We start from the raw sequence: 22,004 nt of genomic DNA, 5'->3' as shown, positions 1-22,004 counted from the left end.
AAAGCAGCTGTACTGCACAAGGAAAGGACGTCTGGGTAAGGTTCAAAATAATGAAACCTAGAGTAGAATGACTATGGGATGAACCATGATTTAGGGGAAACCATTTAGAAGTGACTGGACATGAGAAACAGCATGTAAAGCATAGAACCGAAGGACTGTGGGGGGCAAAAAATGGGCAATACAAGCAGGGGGGAGTAGCATCAAGGATTTCTTCTTACCATTCAGGAAAAGTTCAAAAGCACTTAAAAATAAAAGCAACTGACTCTTGAGAGAGGTACAAGTAACATGCTAGAGTATAAAGAAAATACAGAGATCAGGGAAGACAGAAGTAGAAGACTATCCCCAGGTATGCATAGAGTGAGAAAATTTGTATTTAGAATTGCTAGTTTTTACCTTCCTTGACTTGCTGATACATAAGGAATAAAGGTTCACATGCTGAAGCTAATTCAGTCTAAACATAAGCAGTATAAACCCAATTTTGGGTCTATAATTCATAATACAAATTGCTCTTAGAAATTAGAACAATAGAAAATAGCAAAAAAAAAAATATTCAATAATCAAGTATATTTTTATCTCAGTTTTCTCTGGTAACACTTTCCTGGGTGCTTTTCTGAAAAATTTTTAACATGTATTAAATAAAATGATAACTTTGTGGGAAAATCCCCCCCCCCCAAACATGGAACAAAAAAAGTTCCAATTTTTTAAAGAAATTTTTTTAAAAGCCCATTTATTTAGAACCAAAAATCATAGTTCTAACAGAGAAATGTCTCATAAAGTAATATTCATGATGGGATAGAAAGACCTTATGAATTGCTTTCATGTAAAAGTAATAAAAGTATATTCTATACAAAAGAGCATTGGATAGGAAGGCTGGGAATCTTAGTCTCCAGTGAAACAGTGGTTAGATACACAGGTGAGTTCATAGTTTTATTCTCTCTTAAAAAAAAAAAAAATTAAAAATTAAAAAAATTTTAAAAAGCAAGAGAGAGAGGGATAATAACAACCAACGATAAATTAGATAATTTATGTAGAAGTGCTTATAAACTTTTGGAACTATGAAAGTGTTTTGCCTTTATATTTTAGGGAAGTAGGAGTGTTAGTAAGGACTAGTCTCTTTTACTATATTTTGAGATACAGAAAAACATAGATTCCATCTTGTACTTCTACCAAGCAAAAATCTCTGTGAAAAAACAGGCATTGAAAGAAAAATTATAATGTTAAAGTATATGAGTTAATCATTGCCTTATTAGACTGGTTTAATAGCATTTTTTTTCCTATTCTCTGTTTAGTCTCAATTTTCAATATTGACTGATGAATGCCAAAGCTCTTACCGTTCATTTTGCATAGCAGTAGACATGGGATTGACTGTTGGGCTCACAGATTTGTTTCTTTCCCAAATCATCATAAGTTCAGCCATCCTCTCCTCAGCACACTGTGCAGTAAGCCTAGCTTCTGCATCCTGGTCCCAACAGTCTTCGATTGTCTCCTTGAGTGACCTCACTGCCTGTAATAAAGTAAATGTCAAACAGTAGATCTTTAAAGAAAATTAAGTATTGAGATTTTGAGTGACATGAGATAAAAGAATGTTCTTTAACCAATATTTTACACAGCTATCATAAAATATTTTAGACTTCAGAGATTTGTAAAGGGTCACATTTCTCAAAAGATGAGGAACAGCTAAGCAAGCAGGGTTTAACTTAAACTCCTAAAGAATTACCCATAAACGTAAACAGTTGTAAAAAGTTACATGGTTCGCCAAGGTCACAGGTTTATGTCATTATTCATTCACAGGACTGTTATTTCGATCAATAACCATTAATCTCACTTCAAAAATGAGCTTTGAATTTGATGGAATTTTGGCACGAGGCTATCTTCAATCTCTAGGTGAGCTTTTTTACTATTAGTAAAGTACATTCTAACTTTGAAATTTAAAGGGTTGGCATTTTCTTATTCTTTAAACTAGTTTCAATAGTAGTATCTAAAGCAGTCTTATTCTGTAGTATTCACCCAAATCAGTAGTGAACAATAGTCTCCCTTTTGGGGAAAGTTGGTTTGAACTTCCTTTTAAAAAACAGATTCTGGGATGCCTGGGTGGCTCAGTTGGTTAATTAAGGGCTCGACTTCAACTCAGGTCATGACCTCGTGGTCTGTGAGTTCAGGCCCCATGTCGGGCTCTATGCTGACAGCTCAGAGCCTGGAGCCTGCTTCAGATTCTGTGTCTCCCTCTCTCTCTCTCTCTGTCCATGCTGTCTCTCTCTCTCTCTCTCAAAAATAAACATTAAAATAATTTTTTTTTAAGTAAAAAACAGATTTTGTGTATTTGACAAACTGTCCATCCAGAATCCTTTCAGACTTGTTTTTGGACTTGTTGTTATTAAGCTTGAAAGTTTTTCACCTGCTGATATTCATAGTTATTGTGCCTTTAAAACACATTCAAAAAAATTAAGGTAATGGTTGTCAGATTTAACAAATAACAATATACTACTTAATTTTAATTTCAGATAACTGACAAATAATTTTTAGTATATATTCCATGCAATGCTTAATCTGAGCATTTTATCTCATAAGCCTATTTTAAGCTAAAATCCTTGTTAGCAATCTTGGCAACATTTTTTGTGTTTTCCTAATAATCTCTGTTCTTGACAAACAGATCCAAACCTGTAGGAAATTTGATAATGTTTATTCTGGGGATAGGCTAAATGAATACCTGCACCACGGCCCACCCCTGACACCATCTTTCCTGTTCCCTTGGGTCTTCTAAGCTGCCTGCCTCAGTGCCACAGCACAAATCCAAGACTATATCTTTTAAGGCTGAAATTTATATTGAAATTTTTTTACGTTTATTTATTTATTGAGAGAGAGAGAGAGAGAGAGAGAGAGAAAGAGAGAGAGAGAGAGAGAGAGAGAGAGAGAGAGAGAGAATATCCCAAGCAGCCTCTGCAATGTCAGTGCAGAGCCCTATGTGAGGCTCAAACCCATAAACCATGAAATCACAGCCTGAGCCAAAATCAAGAGTTGGACGCTCAACCAACTGAGCCACCCAAGTGTCCTGAAATTTATATTGAATTTTGAAATCTATTTTAATATATGTTCCAGGCTCTGACTACTGAGTAAAATTCAAACAATATAGATATCAATTAATAATCTTCTCATTAAATAATAATCTACCTATTTCTCAAATTTTAGAAGAACCTGAAGAATAGATACTGATCATACAGAGTTTAAGGGCAACTGTGTAACCTCCCTGAGGTAGAAGTTTGGTGTTTTCACGCCAGTCAGAGTGGCCAAAATGAAGAAATCAGGAGACTATAGATGCTGGAGAGGATGTGGAGAAACAGGAACCCTCTTGCACTGTTGGTGGGAATGCAAATTGGTGCAGCCGCTCTGGAAAGCAGTGTGGAGGTTCCTCAGAAAATTAAAAATAGACCTACCCTATGACCCAGCAATAGCACTGCTAGGAATTTATCCAAGGGATACAGGAGTACTGATGCATAGGGGCACCTGTACCCCAATGTTTATAGCGGCACTCTCAACAATAGCCAAATTATGGAAAGAGCCTAAATGTCCATCAACTGATGAATGGATAAAGAAATTGTGGTTTATATACACAATGGAATACTACGTGGCAATGAGAAAAAATGAAATATGGCCTTTTGTAGCAACATGGATGGAACTGGAGAGTGTGATGCTAAGTGAAGTAAGCCATACAGAGAAAGACAGATACCATATGGTTTCACTCTTATGTGGATCCTGAGAAACATAACAGAAACCCATGGGGGAGGGGAAGGAAAAAAAAAAAAAAGAGGTTAGAGTGGGAGAGAGCCAAAGCATTAGAGACTGTTAAAAACTGAGAACAAACTGAGGGTTGATGGGGGGTGGGAGGGAGGGCAGGGTGGGTGATGGGTATTGAGGAGGGCACCTTTTGGGATGAGCACTGGGTGTTGTATGGAAACCAATTTGACAGTAAATTTCATATATTAAAAAATAAAAAAAAAATAAAAAAAAAAAAAAAAAGAAGTTTGGTGTTTATGTTAGAAGTAAAGTTGAATCTGTTATTTATGGTAGTTATGTTCTACAAAGTTGCTATAAATGCTGAATTAGTGAACACTGAACCATTGTTCCTGGGGGAAATACGGGGTTAGACTCCTGTGAGCCTCTGGCCACAAGATTTTTGCCAACTGATCAACACATAATCTTGTTTTATTTGTGTTTCTGTTTAAAGACATCTTTTTTCTTAAAGTTTATTTATTTTGAGAGAGAGAAAGTGTGGGGGAGGAGAGGCAGAGAGAGAGAGGAGAGAGAGAATCCCAAGCAGGTCTGCATGCACAGTGAGGCTAGAACCCATGAACTAAGAGATCATGACCTGAGCTGAAGTTGGATGCTCAACCAACTGAGCCACCCAGGCGCCCCCCTGTTTAAAGACATCTTTAAAAATAGTTATTAATTATTAACTATGCTCATGGCCAATAGCACTCTACATAATCGCCTAACAAAGTAAATCTAGCATACATTTTTCTTCTTCAAAAGGCACATCACAGCCTTTTAGTGCTTCGGAGCACTGTACTCAGCACTTCAGCACTACATGTGGGGCTATTTTAACCCAGAAATCACTAACAAGATGCCCCAAATGTGAAAAATATGCTAAACAAATGCCAAAAAGGACACTTGTTTATAGTATAAGAGATGAAACAAAAAGACAGAGTGCCTTGTTGATTTCATTTGGGAAAATATACATCTGATGACTAAAGTTTTTTGCTGCTCTGTGTACATCCATGAATGACCATAAAAGCGTTCAGAGTACTGATTTGGGGATTACAAATCAATTTTGGCAGGTAGTCAAATTCCAAATATGAAATCTGTAAACATGAGAAAAGACTGTATGTAATGGATTTAAAACTGACTTGGATTTGAAGACCACAAAGGAAGTTCAGAAATCAACTTAATTAACTTTTTAAATAAACACACCTCTAAAAACTAGTTATACATTTATCTTAGCGGATTTTGATATTGGTTTGATAAAATGAGTTTGTCTCCAGTTATGAAATGAGAATTTTTTCTTTTTATTTTGAAATAATTTCAAATTTACTTTCTTGTCTTTCACAGCCTTGACATTTTTGAGGATTATAGGACAGTTACTTTTTAGAATCTCAGGATTATAGGCCAATTACTTTTTAGAATCTCATGGTTAGATTCCAAGTTTGAAACTTTGACAGAAAAATCACAGAAGGGATGCTGTGTTTTTCTCACTGCATCTTATCATGTGGTTCACAATTTTGATTTGTCTCATTACTAGTGAAGTTACCTTGATCACATGTCTGAGTTGGTGTCTGCCAGGGTTCTTTCTCTATTGTAAAGTTCCATTTTTCCCTTTTATATTCAATCAGTGGGTTTTTAAAAAACTTTCATCAGTGTTTTTGGGGTGGGAGGAATACTTAAAGTGTCTGTAAATATAATGTTCTCTATACACTTTTCACCCACCATTTTTGGCATCTCAATGTTTGTTGGCTGAATTTCTGTGATGATTGCTAGTTACAAGACATTTAAAAAATGATAGTAAACACAAAATAGAAATATGGACAAAGGGCACATAAACAAGAAGTACAAATGCCTTATAAAATATGCAAAGATGTTTAATCTTATTCACTATGTTGAGGCAGTACAGTGTAGCATTTAAGAATATTAGTTCCGGTTTTGTAGCAAGAGTGCCAGCTCAGTTAAGAACCTGGCTTCAAATCTTGGCTCTACTACTTACTAGCTGCAAATTAAAACAAGATCCATTTTCACCTATAACATTAACAAAGATTAACAAAGGTTCCTATCCATCAACCATCTGTTCTCCTAATTTATAGGCAACCAATGTTACTAGTTTCTTGGGTATTCTTTCAGAGAAACTTAATGACATTTTTCTTCAAACAAATACCTGTCACACACACAAATTTATAGCTCCATTCATTACTAAACATAAAGTGTAACACAGTGAAGTGTACACAGTGAAATCTTTCTAAAGCAAAGATTTGGACAGCTTTCCATATAAAACTGAAAGAGACTGTTCTTCCCCAAACAGAGCACTGTCTATTGCACAGAGTCCCATTCACCAATTGCTGGCCTAGAAGACTCAGAAATACCAAAATCCAAGCAGCTAAAAATTGTATATTGACTGTTCTCTGTATGTGAAGTTAAGAGAGACATGGGATGAGGCTCTGTTTATTACTTTTCATTATACAGTTGGGAAATAATTTTCAAAAAACTTTTTCAAAAAGAGACCCCACCCTCCACCAAAACAACTCATCAAGGCATTGTCCTGGATGTAATGAAAATTTGATAAACAGAAACCTTGGTCTCTACCTCTATGAAGTTTCCATTTTTATGACAGAATCATCACTGATGCATAATAATACATAGTGGTTAACAACTGTTGAGATCTTACTATGTACTAGACTGTGTTCTAACTCATTTAATTCTTTTAAATTTTAAGGAGGCTCTATGCTTAATGTGGGGCTTGAACTCATGACCCAGTAATCAAGAGTTGTATGCTCCACTAGACTGAGTCAGCCAGGAGCCCCTAATTCATTTAATTCTTATTTGAAGTACGTGGGAATTATCATCCCCACTTTTCATATGCAGGAAAAGAGACTGAGAGGAGAAATCAGGGTACACATCTAGTAAGTGGCAAAGCTAAGGTCAAAGCCCAGGCTGCATAGCTCCACAGTTCATACATTATCGTATGTTGAATGCCTCTAAACTATGCTGATAGAACACAGCCAGTTCCTAGTGAATAAATGGGTTCTATTATAAAAGTTGTAAGTTGATTTTTTTTTGAGAAAAATCTTTGTAAGTTCTAAACAAAGTATAAATAATGATTAGTAAGTCATTTACACAAGTAAAGATTTAGAAGTAAATTAATATAATGAAATAGGGGAAGGGAAAAATAAGAAAAATAGCTGAGAATTTAAAGAGGTTGACTACAAACAGGATTCTGAGGTCCTGAATAACGATTTGGTCATAGATGGTTGTTCTAAAAGTAAGTAAAGCAATACTGAATGTCCCAGAGTAAGTAAAAAAATAGAGAAGAGAAGATTAAGGAAATAAACTGTATAGAAACAGAAAAATTAAGTCACCACTGGGGAGTTAGTTTAAGGTCTTTAAACAAATATTGAAAAAGGATTTGACAATTTAGATGAAATGGACAAATTCCTTCAAAGACAAGACATAAACAACAGATGACTTGAATGGCTTCTGTATCTATAAATACGTAGTTAAAAAATTTCCCATTGAAGTAAAAGCAAAAATGAACTATTGGGACCTCATGAAGATAAAAAGCTTCTGCACTGCCAAGGAAACAATCAACAAAACTAAAAGGCAACCAACGGAATGGGAAAAGATATTTGCAAATGTCATAGGATAAAGGGCTAGTATCCAAAATCTATAAAGAGCTCACCAAACTCCACACCCAAAAAACAAATAATCCAGGGAAGAAATGGGCAGAAAACATGAATAGACACTTCTCTAAAGAAGACATCCAGATGGCCAACAGGCACATGAAAAGATGCTCAATGTTGCTCCTCATCAGGGAAATACAAATCAAAACCACACTCAGATATCACCTCACGCCAGTCAGAGTGGCTAAAATGAACAAATCAGGAGACTATAGATGCTGGCGAGGATGTGGAGAAACAGGAACCCTCTTGCACTGTTGGTGGGAATGCAAACTGGTGCAGCCGCTCTGGAAAACAGTGTGGAGGTTCCTGGAAAAATTAAAAATAGATCTACCCTATGACCCAGCAATAGCACTGCTAGGAATTTATCCAAGGGATACAGGAGTGCTGATACATAGGGGCACTTGTACCCCAATGTTTATAGCAGCACTCTCAACAATAGCCAAATTATGGAAAGAGCCTAAATGTCCATCAACTGATGAATGGAAAGAATTGTGGTTTATATACACAATGGAATACTACGTGGCAATGAGAAAGAATGAAATATGGCCCTCTGTAGCAATGTGGATGGAACTGGAGAGTGTTATGCTAAGTGAAATGAGTCATAAAGAGAAAGACAGATACCATATGTTTTCACTCTTATGTGGATCCTGAGAAACTTAAGAGAAGACCATGGGGAGGGAAAGGAAAAAAAAAAGAGGTTAGAGAGGGAGGGAGCCAAAACATAAGAGATTCTTAAAAACTGAGAACTGAGGGTTGATGAGGGGTGGGAGGGAAGGGAGGGTGGGTGATGGGTATTGAGGAGGGCACCTGTTGGAATGAGCATTGGGTGTTGTATGGAAACCAATTTGACAATAAATTTCATATTTAAAATAAAATAAAATAAAATAAAATAAAATAAAATAAAATAAAATAAAATAAAATAAAATAATAAAAATTTCCCATAAAGAAAACTCCAGGCCCAGATGGTTTCATTAAGTCTACCAAACATTCAGGAAGGAGTTAATGGCAATTCTACCCAGGTCTTCCAGAAAATCAAAGAGGGAAGAATATTTCCCAACTTATAAGGGCAAGGAGACCAGGGAAAATTCTTCCCTGGAAGTACCAAAAATCCTGGTAAAAACTGTCAGAATTGGGGTGCCTTGGTGGCTCAGTCAGTTAAGCATCTGACTCTTGGTTTTGGCTCAGGTCATGATCTCGCAATTTGTGAGTTTGAGCCCCACATTGTGCTCTGTGCTGGCAGTGCCGAGCCTGCTTGGGTTCTTTCTCTTTCTCTCTCTCTCTCTCTCTCTCTCTCTCTCTCTCCCTCCCTCCCTCCCTTCCCCTCCCCAGCATGTGCATGTGCTCTCTCACTCTCTCTCTCAAAATAAATAAACATTAAAACCCCCCACAACTTAAGAAAAAAAACTGTCAGAATCAACCTTATTGAAGCTCTGAAAGTTGCTCAAATGTTTATAGCAACCAAGTAAAATATGAAGATGGTAGCCTGTGTTCCCCATGTGGGTATCTGGTCCCAGAGGGAGGAAAGTAATATTGTTTCCAAGATATTATGTTGTCTGTTTTGACAGGTCTATGAATTCCTTGAAGAACCCATGAGAGGGGCCTGTCTTTATTCTGCCTAAATCAGAACTCTCTCAGGAAAGAGAAGTAGATATGACTAAATGGAGAACATTCCTTGAAATCACTGAAAGTCAAATGAACAAGTGTTAAAATACAACAAGTGGGATAAAATACAACAATTGAGCCACAAAACAGAAATGCTGAAAGTGAGGGAGGAAAAGCTGGGGTGTTTGAGACTTTGGGGGAATGAGGGTTTTGAAAAGCTCCTGCATATACTGGGAAACCTAGAAAAGTCATGCATATATCCAGGATGGGATGCATGCTCAGAGAAGACCATAAGCTTTCATAACTGGCTGTCTTTAGGCTCAGCACTAGCAGAAAGTGAAGGCTAAAGCAGAATTGTAAAAGGTCTGGATAAATGTTAAAGGAGGGCCTCAACACAAGGTCAATCTGCAAAGACCCAAAGAGTCTTTTCTTTTCTTTTTTCTTTTTTTTCTTTTCTTTTCTTTTTGCCCATCAGGATGTTAAAAATGTCCAGTCTTAAATAAAAAATTACAAAGCAGGCCAAAACAAAAACAAAAACAAAAACAAAAACAAAAACAAAAAACCAAGAAAGTATGGCCTATTCACAGGAAAAAAGAAATTAAAGAAACTGTCCCTGAGGATACAAAGATACTGGGGTTACTAGACAAAGAGTTGAAATATGCTGAGGGACAGAAACAAAAAAGAAATGAAGAAAAATAAACACAGCCTAAAAGATTTGTGAGACACCATCAATTTTACCCAAATACACATAATGGAAGCCCCAGAAAGAGATGAAAGAAAAAGGGGCAGAAAGAATATTTGAAGGAATAATGGTCAAAAACATTTTAAATTTAATAATAATTTAATAATAATAATAAATTTAATAATAGAAATGAATCTACACATCCAAGAAACTCAATGAACTGTAAATAGGAAATACTTGAAAAGATTTATCCTGAGACACACTAGAATCAAACTATAAAAAGCCAAAGATAAAGAGAATCTTGATAGCAGCAAGAAAGAAGTGACTTGAAATACACAAGGGATCCTCAATAAAAGTTAATAGCCAATTTCTCATCAGAAATCATGAAAGCCAAAAGGCAGAGGAATGATACATTTAAAGTGCTGAAAGAAAATGAGTGTTAACCAAGAATTGGGTTACACAAGGATTTCTAAAATATGAAAACAAAAATATATCCATGAAAGAAAAAATTGATAAATTGGACTCCAGCATAATTAAAACCATCTGTTCCTATAAACTGTTAGGAGAATAACACAAACTATGGTCTGGGAAGAAATATTTTTAAATCATGTATCTGATAAGGGACTTGTATTCAGAACATATAAAGAACTTCAAAACTTAACAGTAAGAAAACAATCCAATTAAAAGTAGGCAAAAGACTTGAACAGACATGTCCTCAAAGAAGGATGGCAAAAGCAAGTGAAAAGATGCTAAATATTATTAGTCACCAGGGAAATGTAAATTAAAACCATAATGAGATACTACTACATAACTATTACAATATCTAAAATTAAGAAGAATGGCCATACCAAGTGTTGGTAAGGATGTGGAGGACTAGATAGAACTCTCATGTACTGCTGGTGTGAATATAAAATGGTACAGCCACTGTGGAAAACTGTTTGGCACTTTCTCAAAAGGTTACGCAGACATGTACTACATTCTATTCTTAGGTATTTACCCAAGAGACTGAAAGCATATGTCCATACAAAGACTTGTATATGAATGTTCATAGGAGGTTTACCTGTGCTAGCCAAAAACTGGAAATAATCCAAATATCCACCACCAAGTGAATGGGTAAACAAATTGTAGCATAACCATTCAAAGGAATGCTACTTAGTAATAAAAAGGAATAAACTAATGACACACATATCAACATGTATGAATCTGAAAATAATTATGCTATGTGAAAGAAGCCAGAAAACAACAGTACGAACATATTGTAAGATTCCACTTATATAAAATTCTAGAAAATGTATATAAATCACTAGTGACAGAAAGCAGATCAGTAGTTGCCTGGTGATTCATAGAAAATAGAGAGAGGCAGGAAGGAGACTTCGAAAGGGCACAAGAAAAATTTGGGGGCTAACTGACATGTTCATAATAAGGACTGTGGTGATGGTCTTGGGTATACACATATGTCAAAACTTAATGAATTATATATCTTTTTAAAAAAAACATTTACTTATTTTGGGAAGAGCACAAGTGGGAGAGGGGCAGAGAGAAGGGAACAGAGGATCCGAGGTGGGCTCTATGCTGACAGGCTGACAGCAGCGAGCCCAATGTGGGGGCTCAAATTCAAGAACTACGAGATCATGACCTGAGTCAAAGTCGGATGCTCAACCAACTGAACCACCCAGGTGCTCCAACAAATTATGTATCTTAATATGTGCAGTTTAATCTATATAAATGATCTCTGTTTAAATGTTAAAATTTGTTAAGGAGATAAAATAAGATTAGAGAAAAATATAGATATTCAGGCAAAATCAGATGAGTGCTTCAACAAGGGACTCTAACTACAAATATATAAATAATGATACCCAGCATTTGGGTAAATGAGATAAAGGGGTTATCATTATTAACAATGATGAAGAAAAACAAGCAGAAAAAGTAGGGAAAAAAAGAAAAGAAACTTTAAAATCTTTCCCACCTAATGACAGGGAAAACGGGAAGTGAGGGCTCATGGACGGGTCATGACATGAAATTAGCTTAGTGGTTTGGGAAACAACATTTAAAACAAACAACTAGACCACTCTCCCCAAACTGAATACTCTAGGCTAGAATAGAAAATACCAAAATATAGAGTATGTAGTAAGGTTAAGTATAATCCTAAAGGCACTAGATCATGAGGTGCATGTGTATTTCTTAATGTAGATTGTGTGAGAGGGAAAAAAGTATGGGAAATGCTAAATTCCAGATCATAGCAAAAGTTTGCTGATTTGTCAAGAAGAGAATAGTAAAAGCTGAAATAAGTATGAAAAGAAGAAGGGATAGTTTCTGGGACACATAGTATATGTTAGAAGACTGGATTTAATGGGTGGAGAAAGAAAAGATTAGAGGAAAAAAAACAACTGAGGAACTTTCAAACTTTTACGTGACAATACATTGAGATAAAACTGTTGAGAAAAAGAGGTTATACAGAAATAAGACTAAGGAATAAAGATAAGCCAGACAAATGATTTCAAAAGGGGAAAGAGAATAAGCCAGTATTCAAAAGAGATTAAGAAACAGAGGCTCAGAATTTGGAAAAGAATGAAAAATATGAAGAATGGTGGTGTGGTTAAACAAATTATAATCTGGACGTTTTATGTATGAGAAAAAAGCTATTTAAAAAATAAATTTTGCCTGTAATTTCTTATTATTCCAATTGAAACTGTGTGTATGTGTGATTGTTACAACAGTTCATTTTTACTATAAACTCTGAAAGTTCAGGGGAAAAAAATAAGTCATTCATGAATCCAATATTCAGAGATAACTATGGTTAACATTTTCATGTATTTCCCTCAGACTATTTTCTATACTTCCATTTTTTATAAGAAAACTATTCCCCTCCCCCCTTTTTAAATGCCTATTTATTTTTGAGAGAGAGTGTGAACACAAGCAGGGGAGAGGCAGAGAGAAGACGACACAGAATATGAAGCAAGCTCCAAGCTCTGAGCTGTCAGTGCAGAGCCTAACACGGGGCCCAAATCCATGAACTGTGAAATCATGATCTGAGCCAAAGTATGATACTTAACCAACTGAGCCACCCAGGCGTCCCCTTCCCCCTTTTATTGCCTGATCTATTTTAGGTCCCTGGCAGCTTTTAAAAACTAGTTTTTACACTCATTTATATTTGGAAATTTTGAGTTTTGTTATTATAAAATATTTTTAAATTTCAATGCAATTATGAAGCAAAAATATCTTTTTTTAGATATAGAGGTATCTTTCTCTTTTTATAAACTATGCATTTTTTATATTCCTCTCTAGTATTGGATTGTGTTTACAGAGAAGCAGTTATATTGACTATAGCACATTAGACTTAAATGGATTCACTGGAAGTAAACCAAGTATTACTTATTCCCTACTTCCCTACTCTAAATTGGAGGCAAAAAGTTTTCAGGTAAATATGAATACGATGCATATCCTGTAATGGCAAGGTTATTAAGAGATACTTGAAAATAATGAGTCAAATTTCTTTGGTGAAATAAAATATTAAGATGAAGTATTTTACTAGATAAAATTTCATACAGAAATTTTTCCTTAAGAGATGCTTTACTGTGAAGCTAGCATATCTAGTGAATCCTGGTACGGGATTCAGCCTCACCTCTGCCAAGGCCTTTTTAAAGATCTGTCCCAGTTCCCAAACAGGGACTGCCGTTTAGAGGCAATCTTGGGCATATGTTTTTGGCAATAGGTCTTCAATTGCCTTGAAGAAGATGTCAATCTCATCTGAAGCGGAAGCCTTCCTTGACCAATGGACAAGATGACAAGTGGAGATGACCAATGGAGAAAATATTCAGTCTAACTCTGTATGGAAAAATATGACATCTCTAGCCTCTCTCTGACATGCCGCCATCCCATATAAGTGGGGATCAAGAATGAAAATACGCTAATCCTATGAAGACAACCTAAAATTAAAATGCAAAAATACATAGTAATATGATTTAAATTGCTTAATGAATTTTTCATTTTTGTTCTTTAACTATAGTCAAGAAAATTATTTGTACAAAGTATCAAAAATTCTGATTTACACCTTGAGAAATAATCGAATACCTATCACATTCTTTTTTTTAATGTTTGTTTTTGAGACAGAGAGGGAGAGAGAGAGAGAATGCACACACATGTGAGTGGGGAAGGGGCAGAGAGAGAGGGAGACAAAGGATCCTAAGCGGACTCTGCACTGATAGCTGTGAGCCCGATGCGGGGCTCGAACTCATGAACCGTGAGACCATGACCTGAACCGAAGCTGGATGCTCAACCAACTGAGCCACCAACGTGCCCCACAAATTCCTGTCATAGTCTTAAAACAAGAACAGATTGCTATGGAAGAAGCAAACACTAAGAATTTCTAGAAATTATAAATATAAGAGTGGAAAGTAAAATTTTAATGAACAGATAACCAATAGTGTGGTGAAGGTGAAAAATGAAAGAGTGATTTAAAAGCTAAAGCTGAGTAAATCTTGAACAATGTAAAACAGAACAAAAAAAAAAAATGGAAAATACAAAAAACAAATTGAGACCTGGAGTGTCAAGTGAACCAATATTTTGAGAAGGAAGAAATGGAAGAGGAGAAATAATTTTTTATTTTTTTTTATTTTTAAAGTTTACGTATTGATTTTGAGAGCGAATGACAGAGAGAAACAGCATGTTGGGGGTGGGGGGGTGGGGCAGAGAGAAAATCCCAAGCAGGTTCTACACTGTAAGCACAGAGTTCAAACCCATGAACCATGTGATCATGACCTGAACCTAAATCAAGAGTTGGATGCCTAACTGACTAAGCCACCCAGGCGCCCCAATTTTTAATAATACAAGAAAATCCCTCTGAATTGAAGAAACTTCTGAGTTTTCAAACTGAAAACCTGTCTACTGCAAAGCAAAATGTGTGAAAAGACCCACACCTACATATGTCCAGGTTAAATTTGATAATTTCAACAATAAAGTAAAAGTGTAAAAGCTTATAGAGACAAGAAAACAAGGGCATAAAACAAAAAGACAAAAAATAATGAAATGAGATTAGATGACTCTGGAATTCTTAATATGTCTGAATGCTTGAGGACAATAGAGTAGTGATTTCACAGGAACCACTATGAGGAAAATGTGATTTTGATCTTGAAATCATTACCTGGCCAAATTATTATACAAACGTGAGGACAAGATAAAGACATTTTTGAGGGTGCAGGTATTCATACTACCCATGCTCATACTAACACATATCACTTAAAGAGGCTTCATCAAAGAAATAATGATTTACAAGAAAAAGAATGAGATTTTTTTTTTTTTAATGTTGCTTCTTGGTAGAATCTATAGAGAAGAAAGAAATTAAAAAGCGCCATATATATCAAAGAGAATCCAGTGGATGGTGACTTTTGAAACATTCTTTCTCAAGCAGCAGAGGCTTATATTAACTAACATAGGATTTTTACTTCCTTCTCTATGAGTCCAAGCACAATACTATATTGTACAGTGGATGTTTACATAATCATAATTCTACACTTTCTGATGTTTTTATTTTGAATTTTAGAGCAACCTGTAGACAAAACACAAATTATTTAATAATAGTTACAGCATTACAAAACTAGGAAAGAGCAAATGAGAGATAATAAGAAATAATAATAGATATGGTAGTTACAGTTATAATAGTAACCTCCAGAAGAAAAAGTTAGAAACAAAAACCAAAACCTCAGAACGCTGTTAACAGGAGTTACTTTTGAAGAGTGGTGCTAGGGATATGTAGTCTTTTCCTTTTCCACTTCCTTTTTTATGCCCTTCTATTTAATTTGATTTACCATGTATAGGTATAACTTTATAATTCTTTAAAAAAATGTTTAAAATAAGAAATATAGGTACTACCATCAATAAAGGGTAATTCAATAATTAGGATATATCATACAATAGAATACTGACTAAATGGATAAAGAGATACATGACAGGTATTGACATGAAAAACTGTACATAAGCAAAAAATGATACTGGATAATGAAATGATCCTACTTATGTTAAAAATTATATGACAAAAAGAGAGACAGAGAATGTGTGTGCATGTGCGTGTAAATTTTGTAAGATATTTATAGTGCTGTAGCAACAATTTACTAAAATGGCAGAAGCCTTTGTAGATATTTTAGCATTTTAGACCACATTTGTTTTTTAAATATTTTATTTTTTTAATGTTTATTTATTTTTGAGAGAGACAGAAAGACAGAGTGTGAGTGGGGGAGGGGCAGAGAGAGAGGGAGATAGAATCCGATGCAAGCTCCAGACTCCGAGCTGTCAGCACAGAGCCTGACGTGGGGCTCAAACTCATGAACTGTGAGATCATGACCTGAGCCTAGTTGGACGCTCAACCAACTGAGCCACCCAGGCACCCCTAAAGATTTTATATTAAAAAAAAATTTTTTTTAAATGTTTATTTATTTTGGAGAGAGAGAGTGAGACAGAGTGTGAGTGGGGGAGGGTCAGAGAGAGGGAGCCACAGAATCGGAAGCAGGCTCCAGGTTCTGAGCTGTCAGCACAGAGCCCGATGTGGGGCTCGAACTCATGGACTACGAGATCATGACCTGAGTTGAAGTCGGACGCCCAACGTACTGAGCCACCTAGGCTCCTGAGATTTTATTTTTAAATAATCTTTACACCCATCATGGGGCTTGGACTCACAACCCTGAGATTAAGAGCCACATGATCTACCAACTGAGCAAGCCAGGAAGGCCCTAGAATGCATTTTTTAATAAGCAGAATTTAAAACATACCTTGGTTTCTTTTTTAGGTAGTTTAAATTTCTATTGAATATGTAAGTCTGCACTAATTAACATTTTTGGTACCACTCTCAAGAGAGTAAGATGGAATTTCAATAATGTTTAAAAATATTAATCTGTTAATTATTCCAGCTGTTATTCAATTTGGCAAGCTCAGACACAATTTAGTCTCTCTAGTATTTCTACTTGGAAAAAACTACATCTGAACCAAAAAGAGGACTTTTTTATATTGAAAATTTTGAAACTGTATAACATCATAAAAGTCAAGCAAGGATTTTTGGCATTAGACAACTCTAAAAACTATTAACATTAACAGTCTATTTTTGCTTCAAACAACATTAAAACATATTCAGTCTTAAGTCCTCTTTTTAATAATTAAGTTTTTTTCTTACCAGGCTGTTTTCTTTCCAAGCTTCTGGGAATTTGGGTCTCTGTTTTTCCCTAGACACCAGAACTTGCATATCTTCAAAAGTGGGATGGTTTCCAACTTCTGTCTGAAAAGCCATCTGGTATTCTGGTACAGATTCACCTGTGTATTTTTTTAAAAAATGGATAAAGTAAAATTTTCAATTATTATAAAATGATGGAACAGGAGCAGAATTTCTGATACTAAGTAAGCAAAGAAATTATGTCACAATCTTTTTTATTTTTTTTTTAATCCTTTGGGCCTATTTGGAAATGCAAAAGAGATCCTTTTGTGGGTTTAATACAATATTAATTAATAAAGGTTTTAACTAAAATAGTCTTTGATAAATTAAATGTCTGTTGATAAATCAAGTGGTAGTTTCAATAATGGACATAGCTATTTTTAAATGGCTTCTAGAATTACTAAATTGGGGGGGATTATTACATACATAAGGTGCATTTAATACTTGAAAATGCCTGAATTCTTACCCCATACAGGGATTGAGGGTGGTGAATATAAGGAGAAAGCCCAGGATATAGTATAACACATGTCTGTAGAACCAAATGTAAGTGTCTAGGATGTATAGTCATCATGTCTTAATATGTCACTGGCTCTATTATAGTCCAGCCAGATTGTATCAAATGTCACAAAAATTTTTATGATAATGGCCATGACAGAAAACTCAATATACTGATTTTTTAAAAATCCCTAAGAAGTAATATCTATATCAAGGATTTTTAAGTATCATTAACTATTCTACCACTATTTAATAACCCTATTTATCACCCCTAAGCACAATCGGCTGCTCGTGATAAGAAGCTTTGATTTTTACAAAATGTGATCAAATTAAACTTAATAAACATACTGTGCCATACAGAAGACCGGTGGGACAAGGGTCAGAATACCAGTGGTCTAGTTAAAATCTTGACAAAGAACACAGGAGAGAGACTCTTCCTGTCTGCTGGCCCCAGCCCCCAACCCATTAGAGTGACAGGATAAATTAGAAGGAAGAACACCAGAATGCAGGATAAGGCACTTAAGCTCCAATCGTGTCTTCATCTCTACCCTGGAAAAGTCATTTAACTCTTCTGTGTTTTAGTTTTCCTGTCAGCAAAATGGCAATGTCTGTCTTCCTTATTTCACTCACATGGAAATAATACAAAAGTTATGATGACCAGATAGAAAATACTTTATAAAACATTTATTTACGTTTTATGTTTCAATTTTCAATTTGGATATTCAAAAACCTATAAACATTTTCCCTCCACCAATATTAAAAAAGATTACATTACAAAGATTAATTTTATAATTTATGCAACATAACCCAAAATTTTTGGAATGTTGCAGTATCTATACAAATGATATTTTGTAACTAAAGATTTAAGCAAATACTTATTGTTTTTTAAGTTTATTTATTTATTTTGAGAGAGAGAGAAAGTACAAGTGGGAGAGGGTCAGAAGCGGGGTGGGGGGAGGGGGGAGGGAGGGAGAGGGAGAGGGAGAGGGAGAGGGAGAGGGAGAGGGAGAGGGAGAGGGAGAGGGAGAGGGAGAGAGAGTCACAAGCAGGCTCCATACTGTCAGCACAGAGCCCAGTGCGGGACTCTAACTCATGAACCATGAGATCATGACCTGAGCTGAAATCAAGAGTCGGATGGTTAATTGCCACTCAGGCACCCCTAAGCAAATACTTACTGTTGACAATCACCATCAATATTGAACTTGAAAGACAAAACCAGAAGTTTTAATCTTGCTAGTTAGTATATCACTTTTGTTCATGAAACCTCATCTAATAAAACCTCAATCCATAATATTTGTGAACCAGAAGATATTTACTAGTACATCATATCTGTTTCTCTGAGACATATACACAACACATATAGATGTCTTCCAAGTATTATTTATTAGTCACTTTTTTTTCAAATGCTGGTTAAGTAGAATAACTAAAAATTCATAATTTTACTTATTTGTTTTAAGCAGGTCTAAAATATAATTAGAAAACCTACTAAATAAAATTGATACACAATCTTGTTTTGTGAATGAAATGACGTTAAGAATTGCAAATTTCTTTTTTTTAATTTTTTTTTAAGTTTATTCATTTTTGAGAGAGAGAGACAGAGCGTGAGCAGGGGAGGGGCAGACAGAGAGACACACACACAGAATCCAAAGCAGGCTCCAGGCTCTGAGTGGTCAGCACAGAGCCCGATGCAGGGCTCGAACTCACAAACTGCGAAATCATGATCCGAGCTGAAGTCCGATGCCTAACCAACTGAGCGACCCAGGTGCCCCAGAAGAATTGCAAATTTCTAAGAAATCTTCATGGTTCTTAATCTAATTGTTCAATAGATACTTGTTTAGAGCTAACTTAGTATTAGGCACTAGGGACACAAAGATGAATGTTAATGACATCATCATCATGAATTATATTAGTCTTACTGGGTTTCCTTAAAACTTTATAAACATTGGATTGCTCAAGGGAGGTTTTATAATCCCATTTTCTTTTAAATTGTCCAAAATAGATCAAATATCTAGAATATCAGATACCATTCCCTGCTTCTCACCTCATTTGCTATTTGTTAATTATGTCTCTAAGCAGTTAGGAACATTTTAGTTCCCTTCTTAAATTATGCTTATTCTTTCTTCCTTTTTCTTTCTCTTGCCTTCCTTTTTTATCTTCCTTTCATATTCCTCCTTTATATAAACATTGCAGCATTTCACTCTTTCTTTGTAATACAAACATCTAATTCATTTATTCTGCATATATTTTACAGCGAGAATCAGTCTACATTACATAGTGTTTACATTTAATAATAAAGCATGTACTGCATTTGGAGGTGTATCATATAAATCTGAAAAAAATGTTCTCCAAAAATGTTATAATTATAACATGCTATTCTCTATGCTTATTAATATGTTTAAGGGATCCTTTTTATTCAACTTCCATCCCGTTTCATTGTTAACATTTTTAAGAGTATCTTGTATCTTCTTCCTGTGCTTTCCTAATACTTTTCCTTCCCATACTCTGATATTTCCGTCTTCTCTATTCCACAGAAACTCCTCTAAGAATACTAATGACCTCTTGTTATTTAAATTCAAAGATCATTCTTCAGTTCTATTTCCTTTTGACCTTATATTACATCTACTGCTATCAATCTTGGTTCTTAACATTTTCTAACACTGACTTCCAAGATACTATGATTTCTTGTGGGAGATGCAGGAGAGAAGCATCAAAGGAAAAGACTCCAAAAGGGAACGGCTGGAGAAGGTGCAAGGCCTTAGGACATGTTTACACAGCTGAACATGGCTGTGTCAGTAAGGAACCCCTAGAGCCATTAACATTGTCCAGGGTCGATCCTCCTTCACACCTGACCCTTCCTAGTGTTACAGAAACCAATTAACTCAAAATGTAACCTTGAAAAGCTAAACCATTAGACTTATTAACACTCTTGCTTAGCTGACTTTATGCACATAGTCTTTAGCAATTATCCTAATAAAAAGAAGCTTCATCCTGGAGTTGGGACTCCAGTATGAGGACCTTCACTTAACTGCACTTTGTTTGCAGACTCATCTTTTGCGACTCCGGCCATACTCCCTACAACAATTTCTTAGTTTTCTCACTATTTTTCTGACCAACAGTCTTCTAAACTAACCTACTGGTACAGGGAGGTACCCCAATATTCAGTCTTTACGCAATAATTTTTTTCACTCTTCATTTGTTCTCTTAGCAGAGTGCATCTACTCATAAGTTCCCATTTACCATCTTTACATAAACAATTTCTAAATCATTTCACTTTTAGTTCTCTCAACATCCTTTTTATTTAAAAAATTCTTTATTTTTTAAACTTTTTAGAATGTTTTATTTATTTTTGAGAAAAAGAGAGAGAGAGAGAGAGAGAGAGAGAAACTAGCAGGTGAGAGGCAGAGAGAGAGGGAGACACAGAATCCAAAGCAGGCTCCAGGCTCTGAGCTGTCAGCACAGAGCCCAAGGCAGGGCTTGAACTCATGAACTTTCAGATCATGACCTGAGTTGAAGTCAGATGCTTAACCGACTGAGATACCCCGGTGCCCCTTAAAAATTATTTTTAAAAACTTTCTTCAGCTGTCCATCAATACCCCATCTGAAAGTCTTCATAATTGGAGAAACTCATATTTCCAATATAAACCAATATTTTTTCCTAAGTTCCTGGCTGCCACCCTCATTATTTCTTAGATCTCGTAATATTTCTCAGTTCCTTAGATTTTCTTCCAATAGCTAAGCAGAACCACACATTTCTTCTCTCCATTTCCATATCCAAGATTATAAGATCTCTTACTGCAACTCTCATTTTTTTCCTTTATTTTTATTTTCATTGTGGTTAAATATACATAACACAAAATTTACCATTTTAACAATTTTTAAGTGTATAGTAAGTTCTACAGCAGTATGTTAATAATGTGCAACGATCACTACTACCCATCTCGAGAACTTTTCCATCTTCCCAAACTGAAACCACGCATCCATTAAAATAGTAACACCTTATTCCTTTACATGTTTTTAAAAGATGCTTATTTATTGATTTTGAGAGAGAGAGAGCATGTGCATGCACACGAATGGGGGAGGGGCAGAAAGAGAGGCAGAGAGAGAATCCCAAGCAGGCTCCGAGCTGTCAGCATAGAGCCTGACACAGAGCTCGATCCCATGAACCATGAGACGATGACCTAGGCCGAAATTAACAGTCAGACACTTAACCAACTGAGCCACCTAGGCACGCCTTACCTATATTTTTTCTTTTAAACTATTGTTGTTGTTTTAAGTAATTTCCACTCCCAGTGTGGGGCTGAAGTTGTGACCCTGACCCAGAGATCAAGAGCTGCATACTCTGATTGAGTCAACCAGGCACCTTTTTCCTTTTTAAACCGCCTCTAGTTCTATTTCAATTCAAACTACATATCTGCTAATCTTCTGCAAATAAGATTTAATTGCCTTTCCATTTTCATACACCTGATATTGTTATTATTTATCAGGGCAAAAGCAATAGTTATTCTTTGAATGCAGTAATTGTTGAAAAAATATTGCTGATGGTAATGTACTAATGCTGGTTTAAGAATTTTACTCAGTCATGTTTCTAAAA

At 35.5% G+C, this 22,004-nt stretch overlaps 1 protein-coding gene across 5 annotated transcripts in view; it reads right to left on the bottom strand.

Annotated features, from left to right (window-relative positions):
• Window positions 1-22,004, bottom strand: part of BMPR2 (bone morphogenetic protein receptor type 2) — a 194,941-nt gene that overhangs the window by 6,552 nt on the left and 166,385 nt on the right. For all 5 annotated transcript variants that reach the window (XM_042949759.1, XM_042949758.1, XM_042949760.1 and 2 more), the window contains 2 exons: window positions 16,883-17,019; window positions 1,332-1,504 (listed from right to left, as the gene is read on the bottom strand). In XM_042949759.1, the coding sequence (XP_042805693.1) occupies window positions 1,332-1,504; window positions 16,883-17,019 (310 nt within the window). The remainder of the gene's footprint in view (window positions 1-1,331; window positions 1,505-16,882; window positions 17,020-22,004) is intronic.

Source organism: Panthera leo, chromosome C1, assembly GCF_018350215.1.
Source record: "Panthera leo isolate Ple1 chromosome C1, P.leo_Ple1_pat1.1, whole genome shotgun sequence".
NCBI lineage: Eukaryota > Metazoa > Chordata > Mammalia > Carnivora > Felidae > Panthera > Panthera leo.
This window is presented reverse-complemented; position numbering and strand designations above follow the sequence as displayed.